Source organism: Haliaeetus albicilla, chromosome 7 (genome assembly GCF_947461875.1).
Source record: "Haliaeetus albicilla chromosome 7, bHalAlb1.1, whole genome shotgun sequence".
NCBI lineage: Eukaryota > Metazoa > Chordata > Aves > Accipitriformes > Accipitridae > Haliaeetus > Haliaeetus albicilla.
Window position 1 is genome coordinate 27,307,417 of NC_091489.1, and position 25,200 is coordinate 27,332,616.

Below are 25,200 nucleotides of genomic sequence, written 5' to 3' on the forward strand. Positions count from 1 at the left end.
GGAATGGATGAGCAGTAGGAAAAAGGAACTATAAGCCTTTCCTCAGAGAGGTCTCGATGTTAACTTCCCTTGACAAAGCAGGACCTTTTCTGAGGGAAACAGCTCAAAATAAGTCCTGTACTCTGCTTGCTTGGTGCTGAAAAATAGAGAGGAAGGACCTGATTCTTTTACACCCATGGAGATTTTTTCATTCCCTTCACTGAGGCTGGAATTTCAAATACCCACACCAAAAAATTATATCAAGCAGAATTTGACTGGAAATCAGCAGGACCTCTTCCTTCCTGGGCCAGTGGTGAAAACTATGCTGGCTATCTCTTCACTGAAAGCAAAAGGAAATTTTTTTATTTTATTTAAAAGGAACTGGATTTTTTTTTCTGGGTTTTTTTTTGTGTGTGTGGTTTTTTTTGTTTTGTTTATTTGTTGTTGCCTGTTTATGATCCCTCTGCTGATTTCTGGAGGAAGCACTCTAGCCCTGTGCAGGTGAAAGCCATCCAGGACAAAAAAGTTCTTCAAGTCACAATAGGGTTGAAAATTCTAATTTAGAAGCACCAGCAGGGTGGACATTGGAAACATGCAGACTGACTCACTGGAAAGCTCCCAAGATCTACAAGCGCTCAAATGAAAACATGACACAATGGATCAGCCAACGGTTACTACTGAATAAGTCAGCGGGCTTCAGAGTTAATCACTGCAGCCATCCATGAACTCTCACAGGGTATGGAAAAACATTTAGCTTTGCCTAGAATGTCTTTGGGATGATGTCCATTCATATGGTGGGAGATTCACATGCTCTATTGCCTTCTTCTTGGCAAAAACCTTGTCATCTGAAGATATGTTAAGAGAAGAAGGGTAACTGTTTGGATCAGTGTTTAAATCAGAAAATCAAGAGGGGAAAAAAAGGGAGGGGAAATTAGGAATCCAAATTCTCATGGTGTCATTGACCAGGAAGCTTGACGCAAGGGTTGGCTATCACCAACCAGCCTTAGCATGGGTTAAAAACCATGCAGTGGGATCTACAATTTTGGAGGAGTGTGTTCCTGCAGGTCATCCGGCTGTTCTTGTGGTACTGCTCTGAGCAAAGTCAACCCCGCAAGGACATGGGGAGATCATCTAGGAGAGAAGGAGCCAACTATTGATTCATATGGTGGAAAAGGCTCTATTTTAACTCTTGCACTGGTCTCATACCTGTGCTGCTACAGATAAGTTTTCCTATTTATTATGTTCTTCTTGTTCACACTTCCCTGAATTTCTCCCCTTGCTTTTAAGTTTGCATATGGGAACAGCATTTTGGCTCATTGTTTGCTTTTAGAATCTTTTCTCAACTGAAACAGAGAATAAAGACTTCTATATTTTTATATTTATTTTATAATTTTCTGTTGTCCTTTCTTTTCCCCTCTTGTCTTCTGCTTTTCACGGGTTAATGGAAAAAAAAAGGGTGAGACCAGGAGAGAATGGCAGGGAAAAAAAGCAAGGGAAAGACGAAGCATGATGTTTTCATGAGGAATACTCTCAAAATATTAATTAAAAATCCATTTTATAAATGCTTCTGATGCGGAAAGAAACAATTATTTTAGAGAGTTAATTGTTTATTATTCACAAACATACTCACAAAAAGAATTCAAAACCAATTTTAAAGGACCCACGTAGCTTTTTGTTCCTTTTGAGGCTGGTGGAATTGAATGTCTTTGAAAGTGTTTGCAGATACTTGCTTTCCTGTTTAGTTTAGTCTCTGTTTTCTCTCTCTGCTTATCCTAATTTGGTAGAACATTTATTCCCAGACTTCCACAAACTAAGTGTTCCTCAAAGGGAAAGTTATCAGGAAAAAAAATATAAAATCACTAAGAATATGCCTGGTATCTTGAGTCAAATTTTTATGCAAGATCAAGCTGCAGGTCAAGACTTTGCATTGAGCTCTGAGGTGGGTGGTGGTGGACACAGCCGTTGGTGGAGTTGTTACCTATTTAGATGGAGACAATTCCCAGGAGCTCCAGCAATGGTGTAGGGATCTTCGGGTCTATCCACAAGGCTGGAAAGCAGAAAAGAGTCTTATTAAATCAGGATTACTTCAGTCTCTTTAATTAGTCCGGTCTACTCGAAAAGCAAATGTGTGGCTGGTTGTTTTCACAGTGTGTTTTCTGCTAGGCTGTGCTTTGCTGATGTCAAGGGAATGAACTGAAATGAAGCCCCTTCTAAAATCCAAACATCGGCTGAAGCTCGTGCAGCTGGGTCCGTGAGCAAACGTGACAGTACTGTACCTCTGTGGCCCTTGCGGATTTGAAAGCCCCAGGTGTCCTTTATCAGCCCCTCGTGCCGTCAGAGACATCGTCTGCTCCTCAGACAACCCACTCACGTGGTCAGATGTGAGTTTCAGCCTGGTTCCTCAAGGAAGCATGCTTGGAGCCTGTGTGTCCGTGCCACCCTGCCTCCAATGAGCCTGCGGACCTGCTGGATGGCTTTGACCGTGTGGATGGGGGCACAGCCACAACCCGTCCTGGCGCAGAGGATGGCTCCTGCCTCTCCGAGAGGTTCCTGGAGAGAGAAGGGGGACACTGAGGGGACGTGTGTGAACCAGGGGACACTGAGGAGACACGTGTGAGTGAGCTGTGGGGACACTGAGGAGATGTGTGTGAGCTGTGGGGACACTGATGGGGATGTGCGTAAACCATGGGGACGCTGTGGGGACATACGTGGGCCACGGGGACACTGAGGAGATGTGTATGAACTATAGGGACACGGAGGGTACGTCTGTGAGCCATGGGGACACTGAGGAGACACGTGTGAGCTGCGGGGACACCGGTGGGGACGTGTGTGAACCATGGGCACGCTGAGGGGGCATGTGTGAACCAGGGGGACACTGAGGGGGACGCTGGGGAGACGCGTGTGAGCCACAGGGACACTGAGGGGGACGCTGGGGAGACCGCCGAGGGGACACGTGTGAGCTCTGGGACACGGAGGGGGACACCGAGGGGACGGACGCGTGTGAACCACGAGGACACGCGTGCGACCCGCGGGTACGCCGAGAGCGCGTGGGTAGCGCGCGGGCGGCTCCGCGGGGGCGCGGAGAGGACGTGTGGGACCCGCGGGCGGCGATGGCGCTCAGGAGAGCCGCGCCGGCGACGGGCCCGCGCGGCCGGGCCCCGCGCCGGCGGGGCGGGGCGGGGCGGCGGGCCGGAGTCACCTCCCCGCAGGCGTGGCCGGGCCGGGCTGGCGCCGGTCCCCGCGCCCGCTCGTCGGGGGCGGGGCCTGCCGGCGGGGCCGGTCAGTCAGTGGGTCGCGCGGCGGGCGGCAGCGGGACGCGAGGCGCGCGCAGGCAGCCGGCGAGCCGGGAGGGCGCTGCTTGCCGCTGCTGCTGCTGCCGCCGCCGCTGCTGCTGCTGCTGCCGCCGCCGCCTGCCGCGCCGGGCAGCATGGAGGCGGCGGATGAGGAGAAGGCGGGCAACGGCCGCGCCGAGGGGCCGGCGGCGGCGGAGCAGCGGGGCGGCGGGGGTCGGCTGCGGGGCTGCTGGGGCTTCCTGCGACGCAACGCGCTGGTGGTGCTGACGGTGTCGGGGGTGGTGGCCGGCGTGGCGCTGGGCGCCGCCGTGCGCGGTGCGGCGCTGAGCCCGGCGCAGGTGGCCTACCTGGCCTTCCCGGGGGAGCTGCTGCTGCGGATGCTGCGGATGGTGATCCTGCCGCTGGTGGTCTGCAGCCTGGTGTCGGGAGCCGCCAGCCTGGACACCCGCTCGCTCGGCCGCCTGGGAGGCATCGCCCTCGGCTATTTCCTAGGCACCACGCTGCTGGCCTCCGGCCTCGCCGTCGCCCTCGGCTTCATCGTCCGCCCCGGCGCCGGCGCCTCCGCCCTCAACGCTCCCGGCCTGGGGCTGCCGGGCGGCGTGCCCACCAGCAAGGAGACGGTGGACTCCTTCCTCGACCTCGTCAGGTGAGGCCGCCGCGCTACCCCCCCACCTCCTCCCTCCTTCCCGCCCTCCCCGCCGCCGCCGGAGGATGATGACAGACCCGGCGGTGTTGCACGCTGCAGCCGGCGGCCGCCGAATCTTCCCCCCCGCTCCTCCTGCTCCTCATCCTCCTCCTGCTCCTCATCCATCCTCCTGCTCCTCATCCTGGCTTCTCCAGAGGCACCACTTTCTGCCCAGGTACCTCCAGCCTGGTCAGGTGCAGGGCTGTATGGTGCTCTACCTCTCCCTCCTTTATTTTTAATTTTGGCTGGGTGGCTGCGAGGATGAGTTAAGGCTTGCTCGGAGTTCTGGGTGCCTGGACCTGTTTTTGGTCCCACCTGGAGGGAGAGCAGCTCCTGGATGCTTGCTGCAGGGCAGGCATAGCCTTGCCTGGCACCTTCCCCTGCCCCGCTGCTTGTCATTGCCCATCTCCCACAGGCAGGGCAGGGCAGCTCTCCCTATCCCTCACATGCACCTTTTTCTTTTATTCCCCCACCCTTTATTCAGTTTCCTCACACAAAGGCCAGCCTGCCTCTTGGAGTTGCAGGCATGGAAATGCAACCCCATGTTTCCATTGAGGATGTACCCTAAACATAGTCCAGCATGAGCAAGGACACCCTGTATGTTCATGAGCTTCCCATCCCACCTCTGCATCTTGCAAAGACAAGACTCACATTCCCCAAAACTACCTGGAAGCAAGGCTTCCACTTCTAACCAGATCAGTCTTTCTGTTTTATCCTTATTCCTCCTTGCAAAGTTGCAGACTTCATCTTTTTTTTTTCCCCCAGAGCCCATGTTTTCTTGAGATCTGTCCAGCTCTTTAAATAAGACAGAAACAATTACACAAATGAGGCAAATATCTGGCCAGCTTTTTGAGTATCAGACTTCCAACTGCGGTCTCTTGTCCTTTGATGAATCTTGGTGCAGAACCCCAGATGAGAACAGATGGTGTGTTTTGTTACCCTGGGTCTGGCTCTGCCACACCTGAGTGGTGTTGGGCAGTCACAAGAAAGTATTACAGGTGCCAGAGTAAAGTGGAATAAAGGAAGACAGAGGAGTGTGGAGGTTTGCTGAAACATTGGAAGATGAAGGGCTTTGGAGGTGGTAGATGTTGTTACCAAGTTGCAAACAGAAGAGTTAAGGGAGGTGACCTGTGTACCAGTGAAGTGGCTGGAGAGTTGTGCTCGGTGGATATCTTTGTAATTAACGAAGCTGAGTGGGGGATTTTTATTTAGATAATTTGCTTTGCTTTTATGAGTTCAGTTTTTCATGTGAGAGACTTTTTAGCTGTGTCTGGGTAAACAGATGTGGCAAAGAAGATAAAAAGAGTTTTTAAAAAAAACAACCCCAAAACAACCCCAGAAGTGTAATTACAAATCCATGTTAATGTCCTTTTCTCCCCCAGAGAGACGTATGTTCTGTTTGGACAGAAAGTACGTCTGGTTTGTCCCATTGGCAACCACGTACTTTGTGTCCTCAGCCCACCTCTCTGAAAGATCAACAATTAAGGACCTCTCTTAAGGACCAGCAATTCCTGAAAGAGCATATTAAGAAGCAATAACAGGACAGTGCGAGTAGGTGGACTGGCTGTGAAGGTGATGTGAAGGTGAATGGAAGTGTAGGCAGGTGAAGGAAAATTACAAAAAAAAAGGAGTCGGCGCAACCAGGAGAATTGGGAAGTGTAGTGGTGGCAGCCCCGGGTGCATCCTAGCGTGGTTGCTGTAGCTGGTGTTTCATTCTTGTGTCGCCACGCAGCACAGAGTAGGATATAGCTGAGAAACAGGGCAGGAATGCTCCAGCCAGCTTCAGGCTGTGGGTAACATCTGTGAAGTTGGGAGCAGAAAGCTGCTTCTTGCTCTGGTCTGTAAATGCAGGTGGAGAGTTATCTTTGAAGGGGTTGTAATGGTGGTGGGATTGAGTCCTTAACTCTAAAATAATGCTCATAACGATGAGACTTGGGTAAAGCATGCAGGTTGCAGAGGGGTTTCCTTCTGGGAAATGAGGGGCCAGGGGCTTTCCTCCAATGCATATACAGTGGGCTGTGAATTCAGCTTTTTCTGTGAAGGACTGTTGTAGCCACATTGTTGGGCAGTCCAGCTGTCACAGCAGCGACAGCAGAATCCAGTCCAGTAAAGATGTATTTGGACACGGCCGTCACTAAAACTCCCAGTCTTAGCACAAATCCCTGACAGACCCAGGGATGGAGTGAGTTATGTGATTTTCTGGAAATAATATCTCTCTCACTCTGACTTTTTTTTTTTTAACTGTTCTTGAAAATGTGGGTGTTCTGGTTTCAGCATTGATCTTAGTCCCTGCTGTGGTGGAAGGTACCACAGTAACCTCATCTTCAGTTAATGAGGCCTTGAGTGTATAGGGCCTGGAGGGCTGAAACTGTTACCTTTAGTTTGGGTGGGTCTTGCATCATCCTGCTCTTTGCTTTTCCTTTTCTCTCTTTTGGTCGTGAAACTTTCTATTAGACACAACAAAACTTTGTTTTCAATTGTGTCACAAGACTGGCTGTGTCCATCAAGGCTTCACTGCTCAGTTTCAGATAAAATGTAAAAATGAGGCATGAATGGGTAAACTGAGTCCCCCTACAGCACTGAAAGATGTAAAAGGTGGCCCAAGGTAAAAACAGCGAAGCAGAGATCACAGCTCTGAGTCAGTCTTTGCCATGGCTTCTGCAGGGGTGACACAGATTGTCCTTTCCCAGGATGCAGATCCTTTCTGCTTTTGGGAAGTGTATTAGTTAACGACCAAAGATGTTGCTTTCCATTGTTGCAGTGATGTCTGGAGGCCAGCTTAATTCTTGGTTGCGGTTTTCTGTTTCCAGGTCTAAAGCTTCCACACAAACATGCAACTGTGCATGCAGACATGACCTCTGGAAAAGAGATTTATCTTGGGCTTTGGTAGCAAATAAATGATGACTTGCTGGTGAACCAAAAGCCTGTCTCTGTTTCGTTTTGTCCATTGACCATAACCTCCAGGTCTAATTTGTCTGCCTTCCTTTGACTGGAGGTGCTGGAGCACCCTCTTGGTTTCCCTTCTGGCAAGTGCAGGAGGCAAGCCTTGAGCATGCCTGGCCAGGGCTTAGGCATGCTGTCCTCTGCCCCAGGATGCAGGTTGGGAACAGCAGAGCTGTCCTGAAAGTGCCTTTGTGCCCCACAGCAGGGATGCTGATGGCTCATCTCATCTCATTTCATCTCATCTCAGGTCTGTCATGTGGGCAGCTTTTGGAGCTCCCTAAAAGATTAGCATGGCCAAAGGTAGGGAGAAACTGCAGCTCAGCTATCACAGCTGGGATCCAGCAAGAGTTAAGAGGTGCTTCTGCAAGGCTGATGGCTTAAAAAAAACCAAAAAAACAAACCACCCCAAAAGTGGGGTGTGCTCTGAACTCAAGAGGGGACCTTGGATTTTCTTAACTCTGTCCTATGGCAATGAAGAAAGACAGGCTTCTCCAGAGCATCTGGCATGGAGAGCAGCTCAGTTGTTCCAAATAGGTGAGTGCTGAGTGCCAGCAGAAGATGAGGAGAGTGAAGGAAAATTTTAGAATTTCTGGTTTCATCCCTTACTCATTTGTTTGGTGGAGAAGGCAAAGTGGAGAACAAAGAGCTCTTGTCAGCTTGGCTATGAAGTGGGTAGCAGGTAGAGGAAGAGGCTAGCTGTGATATGGTGGGCTCTGGGGCTGAGCACCCACCTGGGTGTGAGACATGGTGGAGAGCCAGCTTGGCTTGGATCGTGCCAGGTGTCTAACCAGGGAGAAACAGGTGAGGAGGAGAGAGGTGGTGACAAGGAAGTGACTCCAGCCACCAGCTAACACAGCCAACCTATAGCTTGTTGGAAAGCAGTTGAAACAGCAGGATCAAGTGTTTTGCAAGAATCTATTGATTTAACACTTTTGACTGGCAATTGTCAAGACTGCAAGTTTCGATAAGGTCAGAGTTTTGTTTTAGCTCTGATTTATATTTGCTGATTCAACAAAATTAAACAGTTTCACAGGAACCTATTGATCTTGTCAAAATTTCCAACAGTGGGTGATCCTGCCACTTCATTTCAGTGAGGTCAATGTTTTGCTGTAATTTTATACAAAAGGCTTAAGTAGAAAATCTCACTCATCAAGAAGGAACATTTCAACAAAATGTTTTACAATATTTTTTTAGTGGGGAAAAAAGTTCTGGAACAGGCTTTCTTTGCCCAATTTTGGGATGAAAACATGTTTCGAAACTGGAATTGGCTCTGGGAGGGGAATTCTGGTCTTAATCCAGCTCTAGCTGTAACAGTCTGGGGAGGGAAGGAGGTAGTAGCATCATCTGCTTTTTATAGGAGGGCTATGCAGAGGTCCATGTGTCTGCCCCGAGCGGTAAGGTCAGGGTTTCTCAGGCTGCCAGGCAAGTCTGCAAAAGCAGTTTAAATTTTTTTGTTCCTTACTGCCCTTTCTGTCTCTCTGCCAGAGGTTACCAGCTCTGCTGCCAAAGGGAGTACCCATGGTGCCGTCAGCAAGCCCACGCGTTGGCTCCAAGCACTGTTGGAGCCAGAGGGAACACAGACAGGAGCTTGAGTGCAGGGAGAAGCGTGGGTTATGTTTTGCTGGCTGGGCTGCAGAGCAGATGGCCAGGGTGGACCATGGGGTCCAGAGCACTCATGCAGTGACCCTTGCTTAGGCACCAGTTGCTCCGGCAGCACTTGTTTCTTATAGTCTTGCTCCTCCCAGTGAATCACCCAAAAGCAGCAACCATGAAGGCTGTCTCTGAAATCCCAGTGTGGAAAGAGAGCAGAACTTGACTGTTAGGAGAGGAGGGGGAGATGCCACCTTTGTAGTGATAAATAGAATAGGAAGTGGCCAGGGAACAGCTGCAGTTACAGCAACGTCAGGTCCCCAAGATAGGCTAGCCACTGGGTTTCATAGCTGGATGGCTAACTCTTAACTCTGGGGTACCCTCAGAAAAAAGGGAACTAGTAAATGTTACTGTCCACCTTTGCTTGTATTGTTTTCTGAGCCCAGACCCTCTCTTGAAGTATAGGGATTGCTGACTGATTTTTGTAGGAAGAACTCAACATTTTCATTCATGTGCCTGCACTGTCTGGTGGGGTTTTTTTAGGAAGCCTCTCAACATTTCTGCTCCTTTCTTTTGTTCTTTATATTCATTACCTTTTACTACTGACTCTCACCACTTATGTTTTATTTTCTAAGCAACGAAGATGCAGACTGGACCATTAAGGCAAAAAGTACCAAATATCTGCTATAAGTAAACACATTTTCAAGTTTCTCTGTGTTAAATGCACGCACTCATAAATATCTATATGTACGGGGCATGTATTGTGCATCCACGTAAATGCAGATGAGAAAAATTGTTGTGTGATATTGAATGAAAATCTTGGGACAGAAATTAAAATAAAGGTATTGGAGCGATCCAAACTGGGCGCTGGCAGGTTGCCACAGATGGCAATAAAGTTGCTGTCTGTGGATTCCTACCATTGAAAACACTTCATTGAAAAAAACCTGCAGATAACGCAACACAGAATATTTTTTTTTCTAGGTTTCCTCACAAAAATATGTTTTCCAACAGCAAAGTTCTTGGCCTTGGAAGTGGAACTTTTTTGTAAGAAGCAATGCAAGATGAATGTGTAGTATTTTAGGGTTTTGTTCTGCTTGCCGGGATTTCCCTTCATGCTTTTGCTGCCACAGCAAAGTTGTTTGCAGAGCTCTAGCAAAAGAATCATTTAGAAACAGTTAATAATAATCCCGTACAAATGCAATGAAGGCATTCCTGTGCCATCCTTATCCTGCTGGTGGAAAGATACAGGGTAAGAAAGAGAGGAATTCACCTGCAATATCAAACTTGAGAAGGATGGAAGCTACAGCCCCTTTTTGCTCCCTTTACAGCTCCAGGTTTCCTTAGTTGTCTAGGATTTCCAGTAGCAGATGCTGCAGCTGAACTAAGATTTCTGTTACAGCAAAAATACAGTGAGACCTTCTTGCTAAATTCAGTCAGGGGAGTAATGGTCCCTTCTTGTCTGGTGGGAGTAGCTTTTCACTTGAGAAAAGGAAAAAGCTGCATTTAGCTGGCTCTGCATGAGGAGATGGTGGGATGAGTACAGGATTCAAACACAACATATTCAGACCCTGAAACTCCTGCCCTGGTGCTGCTGCTTTCTGGTTCCTATTTTAAGAGGATCTGAGATGGGTGCTTTCTCACACTGTGTGTTGTGCAGGTATGTGGAGGTTTTCTGGCTCAGCCCAGCTGCTGCTCCAGCCCCAGGACACAGCTGTCACCCTTGACAGCTGTCTGATGGATTTCTGATTTTGGGGGGGAGGCTGTCTGCATGACTTGCAACGGGCGGAGAGAGACTTTCCTGCCTGGTGCTTGGCAAGGGGAGTAAAGTCTCTCTGTACAACCTGCTTTGCCTTTACACTACAAAGGCAGTTGGGTCCATGCATGGGTAATCCATCCCACTCCATGGAGCAAGGTCCTGGCAGCAGTGGAGCATCAGGGGTGCATGCAGCACATCTGTCCCCCTGCCGTAATGTCATGCATTGCTGGCTCATCTCATTCTTGCCACATACAGCAAGTTTCGTCTCTCTGAATCACAGGGCCAAGGGTGCCTGATCCCAGACCCCTGTGCTGGGCTCCTTATCACCTAGACTCAGGGTTTTCTCAGTGGCGTGCTCTTGTGATAGCCCACGCCTGCTTCAAAAAGGCGATTGTGTTCTCTGGCACAGGGCATGGCAGCAGCAGGGATGGGGCCATGAGAAACAGCAGCAACAGTCAACAATCCAGTGATATAACCATGGTGATATCCTTAAACTCCATGTTCACATCTGGTATGGCCTTTCAAAGCAAAAAACCCTTCTCAATATTTCGTCTGCATGGAAAAACCAACTGGCAGATGCCTACATTTAATTCGCATGCTCAATTACCCAGCTCATCAGCTTTCCTGTTTGCTGGTTCACCCGGACAGGAGGGGTGTTCATGCTTTCCCCTGTGACTCCTCCGCTTGGGCTTGGGGACATGGCGAACGCCGGCTCGCAGGGACAGAGCTCGGTCTGGGTTTCTGTGGTGGGTGAACTTTGCCTTGCTGTGCACCATGAGTAAAGCCTGCAGGCTCAAGCACATGATGAGCCCAGGCAGGTCACCAGCCAGCTTTTGGCTCTCCCCGGAGCATGCAGCATCCTGACCTGTTTTTTTTAGGTGCTGCTGTGGTGTTCTTGCACAAATCCATCTTAAGGTAAAAAACTGCGGTCTGACCCACCCATAATTAAAGCTTAATTTAATTCGCATGCTGACTGATCTTAGGTGAGCAATGAGTGTAGTCTGTGCAGAACTCGTGCCTCTAAGGTAAGCCATTTATTTGTTGGTTGCTTTTTATGACCCAACAGATTTTTTTCTTAAACTTCAGGATCTGAAACAAAGAGGAGCAAAACATTATTTTACATGTTGTTGGGACTTTGCAGCCAGGTGTACTTAGAAGTTGGATTGAACAAAACACAGCTTCTTCTGAGCTGCTGAATTAAGATGCAAAATTTTTACTTGGTGGATTGTCAGAAATGCTGTTTGCTCTCCTCAGAGTCGAGTCCTGTGACCACTGCTCCAGGAATAAAGAAGAGAGACTGCTATATGCTCGTATTTGAATAGTTTTAGTGCTATTTACACTTGAAGCAAGAACCTGCCCCTTGCTTTGCTGTAGCAGGCATCACTCAAGTATGTGCTTTAAGTATATGCTTGGAGTTAAGTTAGTGTTTAATTACTGAGGCCCATGCCTGACATACTGTGTAAATTATGGAGGGTTTGGTTTCTTGGCCACATTTAAACATTGGAGAACTGTATTATTTAGGCTTTAGGATTGCTTCCCTTGGCTTTGTTTTGTCAGGATGGAAAAGCTGATTTAAAAAAAAAAAAAAAAGGTAATTTGATTTCTGGTTGGTTTTCAGTCTTTTTTCATCTCTCTGATTCTTCAAAATCTAGTCAGTTCTTTTTTTAAAAAAGTAATCATCTTGCTATGAAAAGTTGAAAAGAAATATCCTTATTTTCCCAACAGCATGTTTTCTTTTTTTTTTTTGTTAAAACTGTGCACTGAGCTGAGCCCATTTGTATATGTGATGTTTTACTCCTGATAAAATTAGATTTGCTTTTGCTTTATATGAGGTTTTTATCCACTGGAGAGTTCCATCCATGCAAGAATTGGTGGACGTTAGCTGTTCCATTGATTTTATTTGACTAATTCTTAAGCATCTTTGCAGAATTACAGCTCGCTTTCCTACTTTCAGACAGACATCTGTATTGTCAAATTTTAAGGAGAAAAAGTTGCTGTTTCTTTCATGCTTAGTGGAATGTAGACTCCAGAAGCCAAGTTAGTCTTACAGCAATTTGGCTTTTGCAACTGCCTCCTAATACACTTGCAATGCAACAGAGAGGCAGGCTGAGGTAGCTCACAGCAGCCACTTGTTTGATGAAGGTCTGTGTACTTTACATCACTGTCAAGGCTGTGGGAAAACCCTCACTGTGTGGCAGGATAATGGAGCTATGCAATGGAAAAGACCAGTATCCTTATCTGTGCCATTTTTTAATCTCCCTCTTGCTTTCAGTGATTTGACTCTGCTGCTCCATTTCTTGCTGTGGTTCGGATTTGCACTTTCCGTGTCATTCATGGAATGATCACAACTGAAAGCCTGGTTTAAAATCATGTTTGCCAGGGTAACTATGGCAAGAACTGGGGGGAGGTTAGCAGGGCACAGCCTGGAGGTAGCTGCAGCTTCCTTGGAGCAGTGCAAGGAGCAAGGATGGGGAGCAGCTACTGAAGTGTGTTTTGCCGCAGTTAACTGGCTCTAGGTAAGGTCTTTTGTTTCCTTACCGTTAAGAGTTGCCATGCCTCCTTGATGCATTCAGCTGGCAGTGTTTTCAGTTAGTACCTAGACCCTTCCTGCCCTCACCAGCTAGGGTCCTGTCGTGACCCCAAAGATGAGCTTTTATTCCTATTTTGCTTTCTGACACAGCAAAAAAAGCTGCCATTTGGCTAGGGGAACACATGCTCTTTTCCCACCATAAGGGGGGAAAGAAGTGTGGCATTAAAAACAACTATAAAATACAAGAAGCAACTTTTTCCTTACATGGTCCAGTTAACCATTTTTCCTGTCCTTGTCACTTCGTAGATGCATATATACACTGGATGCCCAGTAGAAGTGTATGTCACTTTGCATGCTATCCTCTCTGCTCAAACCTGGTGCTCGATTTGCATTTCTGTACGAAAGCACTACCAAATTCAGATGTTGCAACTTTCCATATGACTTGCCTCTGCTTTCATCTGTGCTGTTTAACTATTTTAAGCCCTTGCAGACAACTCTGGCCTGTGACATTGTTCTGCTTTACCTTGGTGTTCAGGGAAGCTGACCTTGTTGTGTTGAAGGGTTAAGCTGTTCTCTTGATTTTGCTGATTGGATTGTCCTTCATGTTGATGCTGTGAGCAAAGTGTAATCACATGAGTAATGTTAAAAATCTGCCTGACCCTGGAGGCCATAAGCTGTTGCTGCAGCTGGTGTGGCTAAGCCAGTTTCTGTAGCCACTGGCTGATGGGTGTATATAACTAACATCGTGTCTGATCGCCTCTGGTGTCACTGCCGAAATGGTTAGGTGTGGCAGACAAGCAGGGACTTTTTTATGTGAGCAAAAGAAGATGGTATTCACACCTTTGGAGACGTAGCAAGACATCTGCTCTGTGCTGCCATGGTGTCTTCTGTAGTATGTACCTCACTAATGCAAATATGCTTGCCTTTGCAAAACTAATTCAGTTTCTGAGAGTAAAACACCTTGGTGCCTTCATTTTAGAAGTTTTACAAGAACTATTTCATTTTCTTGTTTGTATTTTACAGAAACCTGTTTCCTGCAAATCTTGTTGCTGCAGCTTTCCGAACGGTAAGATGTGTGGACTTTGGATGTGAACTACAGCACACAGACAGACAAAGTGACTGCTCTTTTTGGAAAAAGGACTAGAAAGATGGTGTAGAAAATACCAAAAGTTAATTTACTTATAGTAGGTGGGATTTCTAAAAGCACCTGACATAATCAGACGTACAACTTCCATGGCAAATGGTTTGATTTTGAAAAATACTCCTCAAACAAAAATATGTTCATAGCCTATGTTTTGTACCTCCACCAAAAATGTTCTTTAAACTTTTGTACTTTGGGTGCCATGTTGGGCAGCAATAGCAACTCTTAGTGCCGGGCTGCTTATCACTTCGCAGGAGCTAGTGAGGAAACCCTTGGGTACCTAGTTTGGAGCTGGGCTCAGAATAGACAAGGCTGAAGACTTTTAGGCTCCTCTGTGTAAGCATTACCTGTTGCCTGATGCTTTTATTCAGTATTTTCCATTGTATCCCTTGCTGGATTAATTGCTCAGCCTGGCTTCTCTTCCAACAGAGGACCAAGTGTGATAGGATGATAACTGGCACCACAACATAGTGTGGTTTAAACTGATGGACAGGAGCTGTGGAGCTCCAAGAAGATTTTGATTTAGTTCTTATTGCTAACTTTAGATGTCAGGATAGACGCTGTTGAGAATATTGCTATGGGGCAGAGTGATTCTTTGTGATACAGGAGCAGAATAATAGTTTTTGCCTTTATGGTATTCTGTTGTTTGCTTTTGTATCAAAACCAAGGTCAAACTCTTAAAATCAAGTTCCTTTTTGAGTGTACATATAATACAGTAAAAGTCAATATGCCATAAATAAAAATAGGAGCAGTACAAAAATATCATTAAGAAAAAGATATTCTGTGATACCTCAAGTGTCAGGGTTCTGCATGTTCAGGGATGAAATAAAGAAGTCCTCCTTTCCTCTGTGCTGCTATTTTCACAGGCAAGTACATAAGCTTTTCTGTCCCCTATTTTATATCTAAAGAAAACAAGCCAAAGAAGTGCCCTGCTTTTGCAAGGCATCTAGCTTATTTATCAAAGTAAACTGTTGCCCCAGATTTTAGATATTTTACTGACAATTTTAATGGCTGCCTCACCATTTCTAACAATGAAACAGCGCAAGTGCCACTTGCCTTCTGCAGGAGCCAGTGCGACAGTGTGGTGTGTGAGCAACAGCAGGGTGGAGGAAAGGGGAGTTCCTTGGCTGCTGCCCAAACCTGGGAGCTCAGGGGGTCACAGAGCACTTCTTGGCTGCCACATGGGGAAGGACCTGCGTATACTGTCAGTCCCTTTTCTTGCATAGGACAGGCTTATTAGTCTCCACAGCATGGTCTCCAGAAAAAGTCTTCCTAACAGTAATCTCCTCCTTGTGAAATGCTAGATGATATGGTCATATTGATGATCTGATTGGCAAACACAGTGGTTTTGTTTGGGTTTTTTTCTTACCTGCAGTATGCAACAGAATACAAGATGCTGCTCAGAAACACTACCTCTGGAAATGTCACGTGGGAGAAGGTAAGGTCACTTCTTATGTTATTATACAAACCTTTGTCAATTGTAGTATTTGACTACTTTGCAGACTTTAATCCTTTCTAGCAGTCATTGGAAAGAAACAAATACTTGTCTTTGCCTGGAACTGACACACACAAGCCAGATGAGTTACCCACAGCCACATAAGAAAGCTATGATGGATAGGAAAGTTGGGCTTAATAGATCTGACCCCTGAGACCTTACTTTTAGGCCATGCTTTCTTAGACCTGGTCTTGCTTGATCTAAATTTTGATTAGTCACTCTGCCTAATGTTTCCAAATAACTTTCTGTAGACTAGAATTAAATAGCAGTCAGGTTGGCTGAATATGTCCCTCAAACCTTACTCTTCATTAACAATTTGGAGACAATGAGTTTTTTTCCACTACCCAAGGCTCCTAAAAAAAAGAAAAAAAAGAGGTTAGTTGAGAATTTTTTCTTGTTGCCATGCTGCTGAAATTTTGTTTGAAGCAGTAACAAGTGGTCTGAAGAGTAAAAATTATAGACAGAACATTACAAATAGGCTGCTATTGCAATGGTGTCAAAAAAGAAACTAATTTGCAGGTGTAGCTGAGGTAGAGAGTGTTCTCTTCCATATGGAGCTTGTAGAACTTCCAGAAATGTTCTATATCCTGTTGAGTGGCATCTCTCCTGCAGCATGGGGCTATCAAACATCTTTATAATTGGCCAGATCCAACATATTGCAAGTCCAGCAATAATTACTGTTGTCTTACAGGCAGCATCCTATGAAACAAACCCAGTATCCCAGCCTGTTATGTGTCACCTCACTCCAAATGAAGTATCTCATGTGCTTTCATGGGATTTTGGGGAGACAGGTCTGACACTGGAGATTACTTTCAGGGTTATTTTCTTTTTCTCGGGCTCATTCTGACTATCCGAGATCAGTATCGGATGTTGGGTTACTATATCTTTAATATGATTTGAATGCCCCTAGGGCAAGAGACTTGTAATGTTTGTATTTGTCGTGGAAGGGCTCAGCTGAGGCTTGCCCACCAGTTTGTAAAACCATCGGGGGAAAAAGCAGTCTATGCGTATCCAGAGGGACTCTGAAGTGTATCCCTTAGTGCAGGAAGTATTGGCCTCATTACTTTTTCCTCACCATGCATGGTGCGTGAGCAGGTGATGCAGAACAGTGTGTTTCTGAACTCTGCTTTCAGCTGATGGGCTGAACTTTCACCAGCCCTGGGGGCAGGATGATAGGTGACTTGGATGGCACAAGAACTGAGCAGGGGAAAAGTCAGCCCTTGCCTAGAAGCCTGGCAAACCAGAGTGAGTAGTTTCACTGGTGAAGAAGGCAGCTCCATCTGCCCAGGCCTACGAGATTGCATTAGCCCAGATCTGCACTCACCCCATCTGACACGGATGCACAGCAGTAACTGCAGAAGGACCACGTGATCCTGAAAGAGCACTTTCTCTTCTCATGCCATTATATCCTTGGGCAGTACATGCCTGTGCAGCCTCGTGCTACTAAAACCCAAGTTCAATATGAAAGGCTGTAACAATGTGCACTTAGACATGTGTGTTTGCTTACAGAGGGTAAAGTTATTCTTCATTTAAGCAGGGCTAAATAAAAGGTGAATAAGACTCTTCTTATTCAGCTTCAGTGTCAAGTTTGATAGGGGCTTCTTGGCAACCAAGCACAGATCAGGGCCAACCATACCCATTGGACATAGGCTTGGCTGTTGAATACTTCTTTAATGCTTGTTCAAATCCATTACTCTTCCTCAAGAGATAAGAATGCATCTTTTGACAATTTAAAATGTAAGATTCTTTTTCAGTTTTCTTCTTTCCTTTTCCCACTTATTAGACTCCTGTTTTATGCAATATCAGAAAAAATATTATGAATTTGTCACCGATGCCTGTTTTTGCCAGTGGTTATGATGTAATTTCTGGTATTACTTTTCCAAAACCTTTCTTCAGTTGTTGGGGCGGAACCAGAGCTGAACTTCTTTAATTCTAGAAGACGCCCTACTGCCTCTAGAGAAGAGCAGACCAAATAAAAAGAAAGCATCGTCTCAGTTTTGTTAGCTCAGTTTCAGTACTGATCTGGCCATATTATTTATGGATAGATGAGGATTAAGTTTGGAAAGGAAGAATATGATTTTTGGATAATACGTAGTATAAATATCATAACGATAGAAGTTGGGTTCCAGGGAAACAAGATGTTTTCCTTCAGATGTTTTATCAGATGTTTTCTTTCATCAGCAGAATATTTGATTGAAGAGGAGAAATGTTTTCCTTTTACTTTCCATATGAATAGTGTAGAGTGAACTTTTCCATTGATTTTATTTCCCCTCCCCCCACTGGTTAATAGGCCCTGTCTTCTCTTGATGAGATGAATAGTGGGGCACGTAGATGTCTGCTCAGCCATGTCCTTTTTGTTGTTTCACATGCTCCCCTTATGTTTACCTAGCTTTTATGGCTATGTCCTCTCTGTCTCTTTGGCAGCGAGGCTTCCTGGGGCATGGACTATCTCAGTTCTCCATCTGCAGCACAGGGAGGCTGTGGGGGCTCTGAGTTCCTCTTGTGGCAGCAGTAAAAATACACAAACGGGTGATTGCTCTTCTTCCTCACATCACGTGGCTACATTTTTTTTCCAGCCACCTACTACCGGGACAGCTCAATATCAGCAGTTGTTTCCTTGATAAGCATTTTGTTTCAAGAGCTAAAAAACAACAGGATCTTCAGAGAGATTCAAGGACCAGAAGAGCTCCATGAATCTTCCTACCAGAACACGTAATTTCAAGCAAACAGTAACGCATCCCATAGTTTATCCAGGAACAAAGCTCTCGTTAAAGCTGTTTTTGTTTGGTGTCCACAATGCTGCTTGGTTTGGCAGCTCCTTTGGGGTGATGCACTCTTCTGTTAGAGTACAAAAAGACTGTTCAGCATCTGCCAGTTTTAGAGGCTGGGATTGAGAGGATCTTCCACTGAGGATTTACTGCTGGACTCTTTCCATATTGTGCTGCAAGGAGGTGAAATTCCCTGAACGCTGCAGATTGTCCTCTTTATTTGCAGGGAGCAATTTCTTGCAGTAAGTTACTACTCCATACAAATGATGGACCTTCTGCCTACATCTGTGGTGATGGGAGGCAATGGTCAATGTTGTGTATTGTAAAGCAATTGGCTCAAGAGGGAGAAAGAGAGAGCAAGACCTGAAAAGGGTGGCAGGATGACAGTGAATAGGGGGAAACAGCTAAGAAATTTTTGGTGGCTGTGCACAGAGTCCTCCCTCTGGTCACCAAGAATTCAAGGGTCCCCAGATCACAAGACCTAGGCTTGAAGGACTAGTAAGTGTGAGCACTTGGAGAACAGCAGCAGCAGCAATCACAGTGCCAGGAGCAACGTGGAGAGAGACATCTCTGAGGGTGAAGGAAGACTAAACTCCATGTATTATCATTCTGGAGAGTTATAGGGGAGTTCGAGAAGAACTGGCGAATTTATGCACAGTAGGCCACTGTGTAGGTTAAGATGAAAAGTGAGAAGCCACCTGTGTCCTGGCTGTAGCTAACTGGAGCTGCTGCTATCTCTTGCCCTCCTCTAGCTTCCCAAGAACAAAATTTGGCAAGCCTTTAGCACCCATGGCTCTGAAGAAGGTGGAGTGGATGATGCTTGTGGGGATTGAATGACCTAGAAGAGCTCTGGACTTCTCTAGTCAGGGAAGTGACCTTCCAAATTAAGCTCTAGGCGCTCTGGCCCTTGTTTTCCTGAGTGCCTCCCAAGCTCTGTCCTGCTCTGTGACCCTGTGTGCCCTATGCAGCTGGTGGAAGCAGAGCAATCCTCTTGCACGTTCAGTACACTTCTGCCTCGTTCCTGAGACTAGATCTCTGCGAAGCCCAAATGGTAGCAGGTTGCTGCGCTTTAGGTTCATACCACTGCATTTAACGAGTTGAGAAGCAAATCTTCGGTAGGAGGAGTTTAATGGGTGGAGATGCTTTGCAAAACATCAGTATAATGAAGTATAATGGAATTTCCTCCCAGTAACATCCAGGTCAGGAGGCTGGGAACTTTCAGCAGCTTGAAACACTGAATTTCTGTTCCAAGGGAAAGATTGATACTATTTTTTTCTGAATGACAAGAAAAACAAAAGAGCATGTAATGTTTTTAGGATTTTTTGTGTGTGTGGAAAAAGTTTAGGGTCATTATGATGAAATTTTGTTCCAAGCTGAACTTTTCATATTAGCCTTGTATCAAATTAACCCAGTATAAGATGTTATATTATAAAATAACAAGTTGAAAAAAACACAACAAGGTGAAAAGTCGTGTCAAAATGAAAAAGTGTTGCATTCACTCCATGTGAATGAAGAAGTGTTTCTTTTCTGGTGTAAAAATGTTCATGTTTGCCCAAGTTGACATTTCCCAGAGAAAGCTTTGGTTTTGATGGAATGGCATGGCAGCATTATTTTACTACAGATTTACTTTCTTCCTGCTAATAAATTAGTCATAAAATTTGAGACTTGTACATCAATTTGTATATTGTTACTGATAAATTGTCACTGAAATTTTGTCAGATTTTCTTCAGCCTTATGGTAAACCTTATCTCCTACCCTAGAGTTATGTTTTACCAGCAGAAGTGAAAAATAGAAAAATGTGCACAGACAGTTTATTCAATTAATAGGAGGGTGTCTTTTTTTCTGTCTAACTTTTCTAACCACAGGAATGTTCAGGGCTTTCAGGCACACAAAACAATACAGACAAAACTATCCAGACAGAAAGGTGTTACTGTGTGTGGAGAAAACAGCACATTTCTTGAGACATCTCTGGAGATACAGTGCACCCCTTTCATAATATCATGTCCATGTTTTCAATTCTTTCAATCAGAAATCAAACAGATACTGACAACTTAGCCCTGAGCAAGCAGCTACCATAAAAAATTGCAGATCCTATGTCTAATTATTTTGTAGCTAGCAAATATAAAAAGCCAGAACCTTCATTGTTTGTAAACACTTTTGTTAACAGTAGTTCAGCCTTCATGCTTTTGCATGTAATTTATGTTTTATCCCCTTCCCTGCAGTACTATGTTTCCACCTGCCACTAAGAGACAGTCCAGTTCAGCAGTATACTTCCAGGAAAAATACCATCTCAAGCAGGCTCGTTTTGTCAGATTTAGCAGATCAGTATCCCGAGTTCTTTAGTCAATATTCATTTTAAGCTTTTAGCTCAGAATATATTTTTCTTTCCTAGTGTTGAGCTGGTGTCTACTTAAACTAGCCAGAAGGCCAAAACTTGTACACAAACCTAATCTGTTTTAGAAGCCCTTCCAAATAAAACAACAATTCTACATATTGAGCTTGTACTGCCAAGTTGCAGGGGGAAAAAAAACCAGTTTGTCAAAACAATTATATTTTTACGTAGCCACAAGAACACTCATTCAATTCATATGATTGCCAAACAAGCTTAGCTCTCTTTGAGAAACAAACCATGAAGGACCAGCAGAGCAGACTTGTAAGTAGACTAGTTTTTGTCAATAGGTGGATCCTGTTTTTATCCTCTTGCTTTTACCATGCAGCCACATGGTTTCTGAGAAGGGTAACAGGTATTCTGTTTTGTCTGTATCTCCCACAGCTGATGTGGACAGATGAATGAGTAGGTTTCCACAGTTTGCTACCCTTCTCTGCCCCTTTCCACTCTTTCTGCTTCATAACATTGGTTGTTTTCTCATGGTTTTCACCTTGGTATAAATATTGCACTAAAGCAGTGGAGCTGGCATTTTCTGAGAGCAGATTCCTATCAGAGGTGTCAGGAAATAAGAACATGTTTGGGGCCAGACCACTGCAAGCCTCTTGCAGGTATGATTTGTTTAGGTGGTAGAATATCATAGTGCCAACAGTGAATGATAATCAGAGCTAGGAAGTCAATATTGCCAGTATCTGCCATTTATGCCTGCGGTCTTTCCCACACCCATCTTCCCGTACGGGGAAACAGGGAGGAAAGTTTCAGTCTTTTAACCACACACGTGTGATTGGTGCCCATGCTGTTTCGCATCTGTAGTGGAGCTTGTCTTGAGTAAAGTGGGGAGGTTTCTTGTTCAGGTCACGGAGAGCACATGTATCATATTGAAGGGCATGAGGGGAGGTAGTAGCAGGCCCTTTCCTTCTCCAGTGAATCCATGCCAGCTCCTAACTAGGGAGGTTTGTATCTGCACTGCATCCAGATCTTGTTTGGTTCCCTTCAACAAAATAGGTTCTTCCTTCCCAAAATAGGTTCTGTGTGTTGATTTCAGATCAGTCATGCAGCAACAAAATGAGGTGACCCTTTTGTTGGGTTTTGTGCCAGTCTTGCATCTAACAAGCCTTCTTTTTTTGCCTCTACAGATCCCTGTTGGTACTGAGATTGAAGGGATGAATATCCTGGGACTGGTGCTGTTCGCTCTGGTTTTAGGAGTGGCATTGAAAAAGCTTGGTCAGGAAGGGGAAGATCTGATTCGCTTCTTTAATTCATTCAATGAGGCAACTATGGTCTTGGTTTCCTGGATTATGTGGTAAGTGTGTGACTGCAGATAAATCTGCAGTACAATATTATGCTCAGTTCAGGAATCTCACCGTTTATCCATCTATCCAGCTTTTTCCTACCCGATCCCTCATCACAGCAAAAGTGAATGTCATGGTGTCACATAATGGGGTCTTTTCTTCTTGCTTGTGCCCTGTAATTACACAGTCATGCATAGCTTAAGGTATCAGTCTGGAACACTTCAGAGGGTTGCTTAAAAATCCTCTCCAGGACTCCTTTTTGATTAATTAGTGGAAAGAAGGCTCTCTATTTCAAAGCAGCATAAGCCCGTGGCTAGCTGCCATCACGTGCCTAAAGGCACTGGCCTTGAATGAATAAAGGAGATGTGAGCAAGTAAGTAATATGGTTGAGTGAAGGCCGGAGATGTTTGTGCTTGGAGTGCAGTTGCAAATGCAATGCATAACTCAAATCATACTTGTAGCTTCATGCCTTGATTTTTCTGTTGGTCAAAAGGTTACTTGTACTGATCTGAAAGATATCGGAGGAGATGAGAAGGTAGCCCACTCACTGGTATTGGTTTGGGAGAAACCCTGTGGAGTGCATGCATACGGAGCCCCATCTGTCTATTGCATCAAAGGCTGATGGAGAACCTATGGCCCTTTGTATAGAAGGGAGGAACAGTCTCCAGGGCTATGCTCTCCATCCTATTGAAACAGTAGTGCTAGCTACTGAGTGCTTTGTCATTGTTATCAGCAGAGCCTGAGTTATACAGTGGATCTTTAAATCTCTGTTCCACTTCTAAGATCTTTTTCATTTTCTTGGGTGAAGCAGAAACTAATGTTACTAGAAGAGCGATCAACTGTTTCTTTCTTGTTTGTACTTGCTTCTCCAGAGATGCTTCTCTTTTCTATTTCACATCCCTGAGAGTAAGTATTTCCTAAGGTTGATTGTTTATTTTGCCTCCTGCCTATTAATGAGCAAATCCATTATTTCACTTACCTCCCTGGAGTCCAGACATGTTTATGGGGTGGATGTTGCTCTGACTGATCTCACAAAGATTTTGGCACAAAAAAAGTCTCTATGTTAGGAACTGGAGCGCGCTGAACTTTCTCCAAGAAACCAGCATTGGAGGAGGCAGGCACCTCTAGAGAGCAGTTCAGGCCACCTAAGCTGGGGTCGGACCAGCTTCCTGATTGGGTTTTCTGTCAGGTAGGCTGAATCTGGGTCTCAGAGCAGTATCATGGCTGTTCTTGTGCAACTGGATGGGTGTAGGCTGCTCCTCTGAAACCAACAGTACTAATATCTCACATGCAAAAATAAAAACATTCATAAGGACAACTAGCTAACAAATTAACAGTGGGACATTTCTTGCTCCCTTTCCAAAGCTGTTGGAAAAGCTATAAGCTTACCTTAGCAGAGGTATTTTTTCTCCTTTCCTTCTGCATTTTTCATTCCTGCTATTTTTCTCCCTCTAAGAAGTAGAAACTTTTTAACAAAACACCTGATTTTACACAGGCAGATCTCTGTGTTAGTTGCTGTCATAAGAGATTGAAAAATTCAAAGTCTCAAAGCAGCTTAAGTCTTTTACTCTTGAGTGTAATTCGTTGGACACTGAGTACTGATAAGAGGCAGTTCTTGTATTCAGCTGATTACAGTGCTAACACTTCAAGCCAATCAGTTGGTATATAATCGGATTATCGGGACCACAGCTGACTCTTAACACTGCAGTGCACCGTAGCCCTTACTTGTTCTCTTTCCTTCCTTAAGGCTCTTGTATTGTCCTGGTATTTATTCAAAATCTGTCAAGCTACACGTACTTCCCAAAGGATACTTTGGAATGGGCAAAATCATACTACAAGAGAAAAGGCAGCTTGAGCTCATATCTAGTCCCATTCAACAGCCACTCTCGTGTTTAGCAGCACTTTGGTCTCAACTTTCAGTTCCTTCCTCTCCAGCCTCCCTCTTCGAGGGAGGGATCCAGTCTCAGCTCTGAATCTAGTGTTCATGTTTGCAGAGCTTGTACAGGACTGGGGCTCAGCTACATATAGCTAATCGGGGTTCTCAGAAAGGTAGTTCAAAGACAGTATGTTGCAGAATTGGCAGAGGCTAAGTGGGGAAGGTTCAGCAGGCCCCCTAGAGATTTGGCCAAGGGAGGGCAGAGAGAGGATGCTCACATTGATCTGGGACATAAGGAGGTGCTCTGTGGACAGAACAGAGGAGCTGCAGAAGCACTGAGGGTGAGGCAGGCTAGGAAGAAGTGAGTGATCTGGGCAACCTTAAGGCTTGCCCAACTTTCCAAACCTTTGCATGCTTAACCAAACCTTCTGAAGTTTGTCCTGACTCCACAGATCAGCTTCTCTGAACACGGGCATTGGATTGGAGGGGACAGTGGGAGAAAAAACTTTCTTTATTTCTGAGAAGTACAGGCAGATCTTTTGTAATCACGTGTGTGCCTGGGGCAGGGTATTGGAGAGCTGTGTGATCTTTTAGTATTTCTTAATCTTAGAAGCAGAAATTGATGGAGCATAGACAGCATCAGCAGAGGTACTCAGACACAGACATCCCAAGTAGAGCTTTGGAGGAACTGACCCTGGGCCTGAAGTGATTCCTGTAGTTCATTTAAGTAGCTGTTCTGCTGTAGGTGCAAGGGCAATTCTGTCTTTTCACAGCTGTTCCCACCTGCACAACTGGCACAAGAGGTGTGGTTGTGGCCCGCAGGTGGCTCTTCCCCCTTCCAAGTGTTCCTGACAAAGGAAACCTCAAACAAATGCTGACGTCATAAGACATGGCAAGTTGCTAGATAGGAGGCATGGGAATGTATGTGTACATGCCTGTTGGCTTGAGGGAAGCTCTGGAATCCCGATCATTTAACTTAGTGTTTTGTAGGCAAATAGCAGAGTTAATTGCTATCTTTCACACATGCATCAGCAGCCTTTAGCTGAGCTCTCTGGTAAGGGCATAGCTTTTTCTTTCCTACACTGAATATGGTGGTACCCAGTATGACTACCATTTTAATGACCTAACTTCATACTTCTGCTGGTAGTTACCACATGTGTAAGATCCTACTCTTCCACCCCTTTCTCTGCTCTAGTGATGTGGTACTGGTCCTTTCTTTCCTGCCATCTGCCATCCCTTCAGCAGTGACTTTAGCTTTAGGTCTTTGCCTGCCTTCCTCCCCGATGGACTAAAAATCCACGCCAGTCTCTTGTCCTGATAGCTTCTGCCAGCATTTCTGCTTCCTGCTTGACTTCCCTTGGGCACTCTCCTAGCTGCCTCTTTGAGGGCCTAGGTTAACAGAGCTTTTTCAGTTTGACTGCTTGCCTTCCACCAAGCAAGAGTGTTAGAGAGGCCTTCCAAATTTG

At 45.5% G+C, this 25,200-nt stretch overlaps 1 protein-coding gene and 1 long non-coding RNA gene across 4 annotated transcripts in view; one reads left to right on the forward strand and one right to left on the reverse strand.

Annotated features, from left to right (window-relative positions):
- Positions 1-415: 415 nt before the first annotated feature.
- LOC138686113 (uncharacterized) lies at positions 416-3,754 on the reverse strand. The gene is made up of 3 exons (XR_011325444.1): positions 3,620-3,754; positions 2,256-2,529; positions 416-2,026 (listed from the first exon to the last, which is right to left on the reverse strand). It is a non-coding gene; the product is annotated as an uncharacterized lncRNA (long non-coding RNA).
- Positions 3,378-25,200, forward strand: part of SLC1A4 (solute carrier family 1 member 4) — a 37,591-nt gene continuing 15,768 nt past the window's right edge. For all 3 annotated transcript variants that reach the window (XR_011325443.1, XR_011325442.1, XM_069787496.1), the window contains exons 1-4: positions 3,378-3,918; positions 13,800-13,842; positions 15,293-15,355; positions 21,703-21,869. Coding sequence is in view for 1 of the 3 variants with exons in the window: in XM_069787496.1 (XP_069643597.1) it covers positions 3,407-3,918; positions 13,800-13,842; positions 15,293-15,355; positions 21,703-21,869 (785 nt within the window). In the remaining 2 variants the exon portion in view is untranslated. The remainder of the gene's footprint in view (positions 3,919-13,799; positions 13,843-15,292; positions 15,356-21,702; positions 21,870-25,200) is intronic.